We start from the raw sequence: 12,672 nt of genomic DNA, 5'->3' as shown, positions 1-12,672 counted from the left end.
TTGGCTCTTAATTGGGCTCAGTCCACATGCACAGGGGAAAATGGATTGTAGAAAAAACTGAGTGCGGTACGCAGGAGGAGCAAAACCCACCAAGATTATGGGAATCAGTAATAAAAAGACTGAGTATGTAAAAAAAGTAATAAAAACATACAGAAACTCAGATAATACATATTTTAGAAAGCTGGACTGAGTATGGTAGTAATCAGTGAAGATTAATAAAACAAGGCCACTTCCCATAAGAATAAAAACAGTGTCCTGATATTTGCAATACAGTCTGGTCTTAGGAATTATTTTCTTCCCTCCGTGAGTTCAAGTTCTCACGCTTTTGTATTTCTTATGCTATGTAGTCACCAGGCATCTGTCTCAGCAATGGGGAGTTTGCAAATGAAACGGACCATTAATATCTTCCTTGGTAATTTTACCTGTATTTCTAAAGAACATTTTTAGAGAAAAATTAGGTGAAAAATTAACAGCTTTGTGGCTTACCCTTTTTGCAAAGGTATGCCAAACAGGAAAGAAAACCTTCACTTTTGTGATGTTTTGAATGAGTCAATTCTAGCATTTTCATTTAGACAAGGACTACTGTGCTTCTGAAATACATCTGCCGGTCATCCCTATTTGCTGTGCTTTCATTCACACTGCAGAGCAGTTCTGGAGTGTTTGAACTGGCTTCTAAGCCTCAGCAGCAGTGTGCTCCATGGTTATAACTAGCAGAGCTCAGACACTGATGGGGTCTCCAGCCAATGCTGGAGCCAGCCTAGTGGGAAAACCCTGCAGTGGGCATGGTTTCAGCATGGCTTCCTCAGGAGGAAGGTGGAACTGATCTCCCTGGTATCCAGCGATAGGAAGCGTGAGAATCGTTCAAAGCTGCACCAGGGGAGGTTTAGACAGGACATTAGAAATCATTTCTTTATCGGGGGGTGGCTAAACACTGGAACAGGCTTCCTAGAGAGGTGTTTGGTGCTCCAAGCCTGTCAGTGCTTAAGAAGCATTTGGACAATGCCCTTAGTAATATGCTTTATCTTTTGGTCAGGGGTCAGGCAGCTGGACTAGATTATCATTGTAGGTCTCTTGCAACAGAAAAAAAAATTATCCTTATTCTATTTTAATATCAACTCTTTTGCTCTGCAGCTCTGCTCCTGTTGAGTTACCTTGCTCGCTGTTGGAGGTGTTGCCTTTGACCACTAAAATAGCTCTTACCCCTTAGGAAACAGATTGCTTGAATTATTTAATGCAGATTTGTGTTTCTTTCAACTGGAATTAAGAAATAAACCAAAAATACTTTGGTAGACTGCATAATGAGCAAAGCAGATGTATTGAACTCTTAATTCCACAGGAAGTTGACATTAAGGTCTGATCCTCCATGTTACAGAGGAGGCTCCCAGTATCCTTGTGAATGTACAACCTGCCTTTAAGCATAAGAATTGGAACACCCAATAATTTATTTCTTTTGAGCAAAATGTGTTGAGGATATTGCTCATTGTATCTAAGATTAGTATAATTCATAAGATTGGATGATTTTATAAATTTTCTTGACAAAAAAATATGTAAAAATATAATATAAATCTCCCTATCTTGTTAAATGGTCAATACTAAGCTCCATGAAGTTGTCTTTTGCTTGATTGCATAAAAAAATATGTGTGCAATTAGCCCATCTAAAACTTTTAATTGCTAGCAAGTTTGCAGATATTTTTTCTTTCCTTGTTCTGACCTATGATTATCAAGAAATAGTCTAAGACCCATTTTATCTTTCTGCAATACATGATCATATCCTAACACATACTCCCTGAAGTGTCTGGAGTACAAATCTCATTTCATGTGTATTAAAAACAGTGGGGAATCTCATATCAGCTCACTAAATAGCTTTTCTGCAACACCTTATTAAGAAAGTAAAAACTAATATAATTGCCATTTTGCTGTTCCAAAAGCGTTAAATCTGGCAGCCACTGAATTCTAAGCTTATACTATTTCTACACGAAGGACATATGAAGGTTAAAACAGAATACACTTATTTTATTAAAATTTGTATTAAATTGGCTAGAATGTGTCCACTTTGCACACAATACTCAAGATCTGATGGGAGAAAATGAATTGATCAATTAGAATGAAATGTTTAAGATCATTAAATAAATCTAAAGTTTGATGATTTGCAGTTCAAGAAAAAACGCGTTGTATACTTACCAGTTTTCAGATTAATTTCAGATACAGCCAGAGTTCTCGTGTAAACAAATCAATGTATTACATTATTATTCACAGATCTGTTCTGTACCTGCTTTTCATTTTATGTCAAGTGATCTGATAGGAGGCAGCATTAGGAGTACCCTTGGGCCAGTCACTTTATCTCTGTATGCTTATGTTTATCTTCTGTGTTAAGTTTTGACAAGGTTTTTCTGTCCTTTTTAATTGTTGTGAGCTCCAGAGAGGAATACCAGTTGTAGCTGTGTGCAGCTGTGGTGTTGTGCAGACTATGGTTTCAGTGCAGTAGTTGAATTTTAAGGGTGTTTTTTAAGAATCATGGTTCAGTTTATTTAATGCTTCTAAGCGTTGTCAGTTTTATAAATGGTATTTTTGAAAGAAAAGGATAACATTACTATCCATGGGGTGGGGGAGAGGGGGCTGTCTTGTAAGTGCAAGCCAGCAAAAATATTCCATATTCCCTGAGTATCAAGGTCTTGATTCTGCATTTTTTCTGGTTACAGAAGGACTTGGCATTAACTTAAATGTTCTAAAATTATGGGTGTGTAGAGTATGTAAGTGAATATTTACCAGGACATCTTCGGCTGCAAAATAATAGTTGCTTTTGACAGTTATGTTTTAAGTGTTCGTTCCTCATAATCTGAAAATTTCATGCTAGTTTATTATCGTATTCTGCTTTTCTTTCTCTTTCTCTTTCTCTGTTACTATCATAAATCTAACTGAACAGGGTGGCAAAGCCAGCAAAGTTTATGTGTGCAGGATTTACAGCCAAACAACTGTAATTGTCCAGCCAAAACCGGACAACATGAAAATAAACATGTAAATTAGAATTGAGTTGCACTGAAAAAAAATTTTAATAATTCATTTTAATGTGCCTCTGAGAAAAAGAAGTATTATTTAAGGGATCGCTAGAAAGGGTGGGAGAAGATCTGGGTTTTGATCAGTATTGCTGCCAAATACAATTCACACTCTTATTTCAACACAGAATTATTTCAAAAATTAAAATTAAATTAACCTTGATAATTATTTGAAAAAAAAAAGAAAAATGGAAATTACTTATCTGAAAATGTTATTGACTTGCCTGCATGGAAGCATATAGCACTCAGTGCCTGGTATTGTTAATATTAGTCATTTTGAAAATTAAATTAACAAACAAGTATAATTCTCTTCCCTTCTCCCCACCAGGCAAATCAGTTTTAGAGTACTGAATGCAATAGAAAGTACTACCCTTGATTTGACTTGGAAGTGAATTTTATATTCCTGTATAAAAAGTATCTGCATGAGTGAAGGTATCTATGCAGCATGTAAAGAAATTCTACTTGTATGGTACAAGTGTTATGTATAGATATGTATAGATAGCTGCTGTATAGACATGTACACACATACAAGCATATGCCTACACAAATGCCTTGATTTTGTATAAAATTACTCTATGATTTTAAATTAATTCATCATAAATTATGTTTATAAAACCCAAGATGTTCACCAGTTCCCAAGAAACACTCTGTGCCTTGGAGACTGAAATTCACTCTGAATTAGTCAACAAACAAGAAATCACCTGCACTGGGATTATTACAGCATCAAGCGCGCTAGGGCTACAATCCGTTGGAAGTCCTTCAACTGCTTAACTGGACTTTGCATTAAGTTTCTTTTTCTGCAAATGTTTGTTTGAGATATTCCATTATATACCTGTCAATCTAGAGCATCAAGAGTGGTAGACATTAGTGACCTGTTAGGAAATCTCCCTCTAACATCTGTTCTTGCATCTACGCCGTGGAGCAGAGGAAAACTGATTGGCTTGTAGAAATTACAAAATATGTAGATTAAAAGGATTCTTCTGTGTGTCATGAAGTATTTATTGTTCTTCTTACTGTTTTATGTCTGAAAGAAATAATATAATTTACCAAGATAGTAATGTTTTTGGTGTTTTTTCATGTTTCTTGAGTGGTAGTGAATGAAAAATTCATAAAGCTTGCAAGAGAAATATTAAGGGTCAGTAGTGCAGGTCAGTATATATATAGGTACATAATGCACAGTGCATTTCAAAATCTGCCAGTTTAGTTTTCTATGAATGCTTTATTCTCAATTTTACAAGGTCAAATAAAATTGCACCTGTCTGAAAAATAAGGAGTGTTTTTTAACAGTATTGCTTTTACAAGCAGCAATCTTTTGCCAAAGTTTTAAAGAATATTTCTTAAACTTATATTATATACATATAATATATATAAAAATATATATGTAATATATATATTACAGCTATAATATGCTCTAGTGGGAGATGTCCCTGCCCATGGCAGGGGGTGTTGAAACTTGATGATCTTTAAGGTCCCTTCCAATTCTAACCATTCTGTGGTTCTACGATTTTTGTTTGAATGAACTGTTCGAGTGGTGGAAGCATCTCAGTATATGGGCCGTATACTACTCCCTGTTGAATTACTCATTTATTACAGATTTATTCTGAAATTACAGATTTATTCTTCAGTCTTGAAGAATGCATTGAAATTGCTAAGTTTTCATTTCAAACCTGTGAAGCCTGGAAGCCCATAAAAAATGCAATAAAATTAAGCATGAAATAAATACTCAGTGAATGTACGCAACTTGGAAAGATTTTTACATTAGTCTGAACGTGCCTGGCAAGATTTGTTTCTGGTATTTTTTTGTTTTAACCTATTAATGTTGTTGTTGAAATAGTAATTATTTTGGTTTTATTTTATTTTATACATGAATTTTGTTTCTCAGTTTGCTTTTCTTTCCCCCCATTTAAGATTCCAGAGGCTTATTTTATTAGAGATCCTCATACTTTCCTCCTTACAAAGGACTTTATTAAGGTATATATGTTCTTTTTAGTGAAAAAAAAAAAAAAAGCTCTCTCAAGACCTGAACTGCATGTCCTCACAGGTTAACATTTTCACATATAACGCCAGTTACTGGAAATGAGAATGGTTAGTTGGTTAACTGAAGCATGCTTGAAAGGAGAAGCAAAGCTTGTCTACAAAATACTAACACTTGGATGAGTCTGCAGCCTGGGAGGAGAGCACCGGGTGAATTTTCTGGACTTTTTTCATGGCTGAGTTGGGATATGCCTGCATTGTCACACAGTGTGTTGACCTCTCTCCTTGACGCATATTGCTCCTGACAGTCCCTCTCCCTTGCCCGCAGGCCATGGAGGCGCAGATACAGAACTTTGGACAGACGCCATCGCAGTTGCTCATTGAGCCCCATCCACCTCGGAGCTCTGCCATGCACCTGGTGAGACATAACTGCTGGCCGGGAATGCATTCCCTTTGAACCTGAGGAGCCTTTGTAGGTCATAAAGTACCCATTAAGCAACACTTTTAACGCCCTCCGTTGCCCATGCAGCCGTACTTTCTCTGCAGTGCTCTAGCTGAGCAAGGTGGAGGTTTGAATAGCTTTAGCTTCCTCTATTCCTGGCTTTTCCTGTCTAATATTGTATAAAAAGGCCCTGTCTTCATAAATATACACTTGATAAATACATATTTACATTCTTATTTCTGCAAGTAGTGGGAATGACTGCAGGCTTTCCTTAAAGTGAGCACGTTGGTTTGTTTGTTTTAAAGGATGCATTGTTAGGGGCTGATTTATGAACAATGCCTACTTGACAAAAATGAAGTATTGGAGTTCAAATCGTGCTGGAATCCTCCCGCTTATTCCCCTGGGAGAATACAATGTATATTTCGAATTTCAATTTGAACTGCAAAATTCATTCCCAATGCATTCGTCTCTGCTTCTTGCAAAGAATTATATGAAATAGCCATACTGAATGACACAGACCTCTGTGCCCCTCAGTGCCTTTGATTAAGTGCTTAGAGCTAGATATTTTCTTCTAAGTAAACCTACAGTAATGCATGCATTAGTTTCAATCATTTTATATATTTACAAGGAAATCACTCTATTGAGTTGTACACCGCAAAAGTGGGAATTGATCTGGAAGTGTTAGCTGTGTTAAGTAATGTGTAGATGTCAAACGTAGATAATATTTATTTTGTATTATTAAGATATGGATAATGTATTTTTCATAATAATTTAAAGTGCTAAGTAGATAGGATTATTTGAACTTCTAGAAATAATTCTATTCATTATAACTGTGGTTGAAAAAAATAACATTTAAAACAGTAGTTAATAACAGTACTATCGTCGATGTACAAAAACTGTGCCACTTGTAGAATCATCAAGCAGGTTTATAATTACTTACAGACTCCCTAATAAGTGTTTACTCTACAAAGAACTAAATTATCTATGTTTGGAAGTGCTGTATTTCATATAAAGAATTCATGAAGAAAACTTAAATATCTATGACTTTTTGAGTCCCTCTTAAAATTTATTTTTTCAACCATTGTAGTTAATAGCAGTTACATTTATAATGCTGTAATTTATTAAATCTTTTATTTTACTCATATTTCTATTGTATGAATATTAACTGCTGTATAATTCTACATTTTGCTGTATAGTTTTACATATGGGATATTAATTAATTAATATGGTATATTAATTAATGCTAATGGTCATTTTGCACCCTGTAACGATAACCCTTACCATACCTATTCTCTACTTGTCCTTGTGTAATGATCCAATAATAGCTTCTGATCTTGCTTTCCTCCATCACTAGTGTAGATGCACAGGTAGCGTTGTTTTCCCTGTATGTGCACATGCTTGCCTGCTCTTTTTTAACCTCGTTTTCCCTCAGACCTCCTCACTAATTGTGTTATCCCTTCTGTTTTCTTCTGCTCTCTTCTCCTTTCTACTCAACAGTGTTTCCTTCCACAGAGCCCCCTCATGTTTAAAGATCAGATGCAGCAGGATGTCATCATGGTGCTGAAGTTCCCATCAAATTCCCCCGTCACACACGTGGCAGCCAACACGCTGCCCCACCTGACCATTCCTGCCGTGGTGACTGTCACTTGCAGCAGGCTGTTTGCAGTCAATCGGTGGCACAACACAGTAGGTAGGTTCTCCTGGGCACGTTTCATTCAAATTGGAAGACCTTAACAGTGCAGCTTTAATTTCGAGTGCAGTTTAGCTAGATGTGGGTCAATCTCACTCACCTGCCTGTGCACAAAAATTTACTGTTTTCTTCTGGTTTGTGTCAAATAATCAAAGCTTGTGTTTTCTCTGGTGTCATTCCTAGAAACACTCTCCCTGACAGCAGCACATCACCATGGCAGCCAATCGATTTGTGGTTACATCAGGATCAGCCTTTGATATAATGCTTTTCAGGAGAGTGCTGCTGTTCTTGACACAGCCAATATTAATATGTCCCAGGTTTCAGGAGCGCATACTGGCATGCTAGAGAGTGTACATCACTGTCTGCTGCTTGAGAGAGATTTCAGGTCTCTCCAGGAGCTTGTCATAAGCCTTTCCCTGGGTCACCATTAGGTAATGTGGGACCCTAAGCAAGCCTAAGAAGCCAGAAACCAAACTATTCTGAAGAGAAGTTTCCTCATTCCCTCACAAAAGCCCATCAAGATTCCCAAATTTCCCTTGCAGCCCCTCTTCCAACCTCTCCATATTGCCACTAGGACTATTCTGTCTCCTCAACTGGACATGTAGGTGCTGAGGTTGTCCCAGGCATTGCTAAATAGGTGGTGGGGCCATGAGGTACATGAGGGAATGAACAGGTTTCATTTTCTAAGGTAGCTTCCTGCTGTGATCACCCTTATGCTGAAGTATCTGGAAGCTTTTGAATGTTTCTTACCACATGGGAAAAACAGGAAGGGAAAAACAAGAAGGTACTTGGTAGTTGAGAGTGTGACTCAGTAGCTGGCTCAGGAATTTTGGGGGCACTAGGCAAAAAAAAATAACCCTCCACTCTTTAAACAGAGGGGAAAGCCCTGGGCAGAAGCAGGTCCTCATGGAGAGGGATTTGTGATATTTGGGTTAGATGTCTACCTCTAGTAGACATACAGGCATTCTAGATTAATTAGGGATTTCACTGGCTTAAATGTAAACATCACCTCAGTGAATAATTCAAGTTGGAAGTCGGGTGAAATAGATCCCACCTCTGGGAACTCACCTCTAGATCCCACCTCTGGCTGGCCAAAGACAGGCCAAGTGTTACAAGCAATAATTAGAGGAATGAATGGGAGTTCCCTTATAGGCCTGTATTAGAGGAACTATCAGAGCAACTAAATGTCACTCCGAATTCTTGAATAGTAACATAAGGTTTAATATTACTTTTATTTTGAACATTTAAATAATGTTAGCATGAATATTAATTTTCACATATATTCAGAATGTACCTGCTCTCTGTTTACAAACAGACTTTGCGTGGTGGTTTAGAGAATATGACAGGAACAGGACAGGATATCTGATTGACTGTCACAAATCCATGCATTTATGATACTCCATCAGGTGAAACTGCATTGGATGTAAAAATGTTTTGCCCATGTCTTTAAAAGGAAATGGAAAAATTTAGAGGGGAAAAGAATCCAAACAAAACTTTTTTAAAAAATATTTTGTGATAGTGTCCTCAATGGAAGAGTCTGATGCCAGAAATGATTCAAAGGTACAGAAACTATCCCTATTATTTTAATATTCCTTTGACTAACATTGGTTGACTAATTCTTAATTAGTTCTCCTGGCTTTTTCAGGGATGCTCATCATCATTCATGTCTTCTCTATTTGAGGAGGCTTATTTCATATTTGAGTACCCCTTTCTCATCCAGACCATCAACTGGGGAGAAGCCAAAATTTCTACCCATACTTTACTGTGAAGGAGTCAAGATTACAATATTGCGCTGTCTTGGGTTTCAAGTGTTTCTTTAACAAAAGTTATTTGAAGTCATCTTGTTTAGTAGAAGTCACGTTGGCCTTTGCGATGCATGTGAGTGTTAGGTTTTACTTTTCATATATACTCTTATAAAACGTAAGTCATGTTGCAAACATGCAGAATTCATATCATGAGCCAACTGTGAACTAAATTTCACAACATTTAAAATCCACTGGTGTAAAGTTCAATAAGAGGAATACTTTCTGAATACATTATAACAAGAAGAGATAGGGGGAGAACCAAAACTCATTCTAATTATTTTCTTAACTTTTACACCTTGCCTGGCTATGTCTTTTGTTTTGCAAGAGGCTAATCCAGGACAGGGTATCGATTTCCTACTATAACCATAATATTAATAAATTGCAACTCTAGTATAAAGGATAGGTTCATCTAAAGAAATGTATTCACAGACCACTTCTACTGCTGTGGGATGTATGTAGAGCTTTAGAGTTTATACACACTAAAAGGCCTTTACATAGCCATCTCACAACAGAAGCAAATGAATCCAAGTTAGTACCAGTAAAGATCTGTCCCAAACTGGTTTGATGTTGACAGGAGAGAGAGAAAGGAGGGAAGAAGTTCTCAGAGGAGTTTATTTCAGAAGCTGTAGACCCTGTTTTCTTTTACCTCTGGTTGTCTGTTACAGTAGGAGAAAATACAGTTTATTCTCCAGACTCTGTATCTCCTTTTATGGAGGATATTCTTGTGAAACATGGCAGTTCCTGACAAAAAGTATGTTTTCAGTAGTGACCATTCAGATATATATGCTAGGGAAAGTGCTCAGAAGAGCCAAAGCAATGCTATCTGTGCATGAGAGCAGTTAACACTAAATATGCAGCCCCTGATACACATTTGAACAGCTTAAGGACTTCTCAGGATGGAATTTATAGGAATAATTGTGGCAAATTCACTGTAGCCCACGATTTCCCAGCTAAAAATTCTAGATAAAACCATGAAAAGATCCAAGATCCTGTCAATTACAGGTTTCCATATATAAGAAACTCATAACAATGTTTAATCCAATTATTTTTCTTTTCTGTGCTATTACAAGATCTCACCCACAGCTCAAATGTAAAGAAAGATAAATATCTAAATAAAATACACTGGTATAAAGGAGTTATTAAATGAATGTTTGTGGCTGCAGAAATCATGATGAAATCAGGGCTCATAGATTTATAGTTACTATTACATAACAAAAGAGTAAAAAATGCATATTTGTGTAGCACAGAGTTAGGAATCTTAAAAGATTCATAGAACAAGTAATACTAAGAGGTTACTTTTTTATATATAATATATAATGTTCCAACAATGCTTTTTTAAACCTAGAAAAATCATGCACAAATTTAAACAACAAGGTTCTACGTGCCTTTTTCTTTCTTTAATGTGTAGGCCTTCGAGGAGCCCCAGGATATTCCTTGGATCAAGCCCATCATCTTCCAATCGAAATGGATCCATTGATTGGTATGTCAAGATGAAAATGTAGCTATATATTTGAAAACAGCATTTTCAAGAATTATTGATTAAGCTATATTTGTATAATATGCTTCATTTAACACAGAAGATAGGAAAATATTTATTCTTGTCAGTCCTGGAGAACTAAAAGCATTAGCTATTGATGCTGAATGTATTACAGGAGTGCTATTTGTTATTAACATCACCAGCAACCGGTATTTAAGAAACAAGCAATTAAGTCAGTTACATTGTCAGCCCGTATCTATAATTCTGTTCTTTTATCAGGTCACATTAGTAAAATAAAATGTAAGGGTCTGGTAGAGTTCACATATTTTCATTTCTTACAGCCAGCACTGTGTATATCAGTGCAAATGCAGACCCATTTCTTTTCCTTCAATTTATGATTCGGATTGTTTTAGTTAGCATTATTAAATTAATAAAGAAAAGACTGGACTTTAAATTGATGCATGATTGTATTTTTTAAATCCTAAAATATTGGAGAAAGTGAAGTATTTTGAGAAATAGCGTCTGTTAAAACTGTTAGAGAGACTGAAGGACTTGTGTTCCTAACGATCATTATTTCTCTTTAATTGCAACTATTTGCTATGTGGTTTGTTGTTTATTTTTTTTGCAGTAGGCTTATTTTTGAGACAGAAATTATTTTGGGACAGGGAAGGTTCTTAGAAACAGTTTTGCAGCATTGATGAGGAAAAAATGCATTTTAAACATCTCCAGATGAAAAATTCTTTTTCGTCTATATCAATATTCGCGGTTGAAAGGTTTATATGCAAGTACCTCAGGAGAGTTAGCTTTCTCATTCTGTATGCTTCATTTGCTCATATAATGACAATGGTTTTCTCTTCAGATTTTCCTCTCAAAAGCTAGGGCACAACTATTGTGCCCACCTGTTCTGGGAATTTGAGTAATTTGTTATTCGTTATCTTCCAGTGTATGGACATAGAGGGTCTGGTAATTTAAATATGTGTTCTTGGAATGTATATAAACATGGTATTAACTTTTTCAAGCAAATTTAAAATAGGGTTTGGTTGTGGCTTTTGGGTTTTTTGTTTGTTTTGGTTTTTTTTTTTTTTTTTGGAGAGTTAGCTTTCTCATTCTGTATGCTTCATTTGCTCATATAATGACAATGGTTTTCTCTTCAGATTTTCCTCTCAAAAGCTAGGGCACAACTATTGTGCCCACCTGTTCTGGGAATTTGAGTAATTTGTTATTCGTTATCTTCCAGTGTATGGACATAGAGGGTCTGGTAATTTAAATATGTGTTCTTGGAATGTATATAAACATGGTATTAACTTTTTCAAGCAAATTTAAAATAGGGTTTGGTTGTGGTTTTTGGGTTTTTTTGTTTTTTTTTGTTTTTTTTTTTTTTTTGGTTGAGTCTCTTATTTCATTCAGTTGTGAGTAATTCAAGTAGAATAACCAAAAATAGGAGCAAAAGAAATTTCAGATTATCTGCATTAAGTCATGCTCCTACATTAGGAGAAACATGTCTCTCAGAGTGAGTTTTATCTCACCTAACTTCAATTAGCTGAAGTTAGTTGTCAAGATTCCCTCCATAGCTACTGTAGAAAGAGAAACCGTCCCCTGGAGTTGTCTAGCACTTGGACAGCTATTACAGCAAGAGATGACTCGCCATGTGAAGTGATGTCTCTCTCTCCAGTGAGAACAGAGGGAGTGTAGATAATTAACTTAGATAATATACTGAACTTTTAAAAAGTTAATATTAGGTGAGAGGGAACATACCTTTATTGTATCACCAAATCCTGCCTGTTGCATCACAGGAAGTAAAGAGCACATAGGTGGTGACTCCCAGTCCTTCCTAACAACTCCATTTGACAGTCGGGGTGGTGGGATTCTGTTTGAACCATTCCTTTTCCCTCTCTTTGGGGGCATTTCCAGGTGGCATTGCCTCTTTTAACATTACTGCCAATGGCCTAGCTCCCTGCTTGAGGAGTAGGTGATAAGACAGTGTTGAAAAAGCATATTAGGTTTGAATAACTTTGTTGGTTGAATCCTTACATCTTGGATTTGGTTAAACATCTGCAGGTCTGGGAGATGTCAAGGTCACACAATACAAACTGGAATATTTTCTGTAGGAAAGATACTAACTGGCAAGAACTGCCTTTCTGCAGTATTGTTAGTGTTGACTTAGGATTTTAAATGGGCTTCCAACATTTTCCCCTAGTTCAGTCTGATTTTGGAGAGTACTTCAGCAGAGC

General features: G+C 36.4%; 1 protein-coding gene across 9 annotated transcripts in view; it reads left to right on the top strand.

Annotated features, from left to right (window-relative positions):
- NBEA (neurobeachin) overlaps window positions 1-12,672 on the top strand; it is a 506,029-nt gene that overhangs the window by 472,331 nt on the left and 21,026 nt on the right. For 5 of the 9 annotated variants that reach the window (XM_014965903.1, XM_014965897.1, XM_014965902.1 and 2 more), the window contains 4 exons: window positions 4,962-5,024; window positions 5,356-5,445; window positions 6,967-7,159; window positions 10,373-10,444. In XM_014965903.1, coding sequence (XP_014821389.1) covers window positions 4,962-5,024; window positions 5,356-5,445; window positions 6,967-7,159; window positions 10,373-10,444 — 418 coding nt within the window. The remainder of the gene's footprint in view (window positions 1-4,961; window positions 5,025-5,355; window positions 5,446-6,966; window positions 7,160-10,372; window positions 10,445-12,672) is intronic. The other 4 variants (XM_014965904.1, XM_014965900.1, XM_014965898.1 and 1 more) reach the window with 3 other exon arrangements.

Source organism: Calidris pugnax, unplaced genomic scaffold (genome assembly GCF_001431845.1).
Source record: "Calidris pugnax isolate Ruff unplaced genomic scaffold, ASM143184v1 scaffold20, whole genome shotgun sequence".
NCBI classification, from domain to species: domain Eukaryota; kingdom Metazoa; phylum Chordata; class Aves; order Charadriiformes; family Scolopacidae; genus Calidris; species Calidris pugnax.
This window is presented reverse-complemented; position numbering and strand designations above follow the sequence as displayed.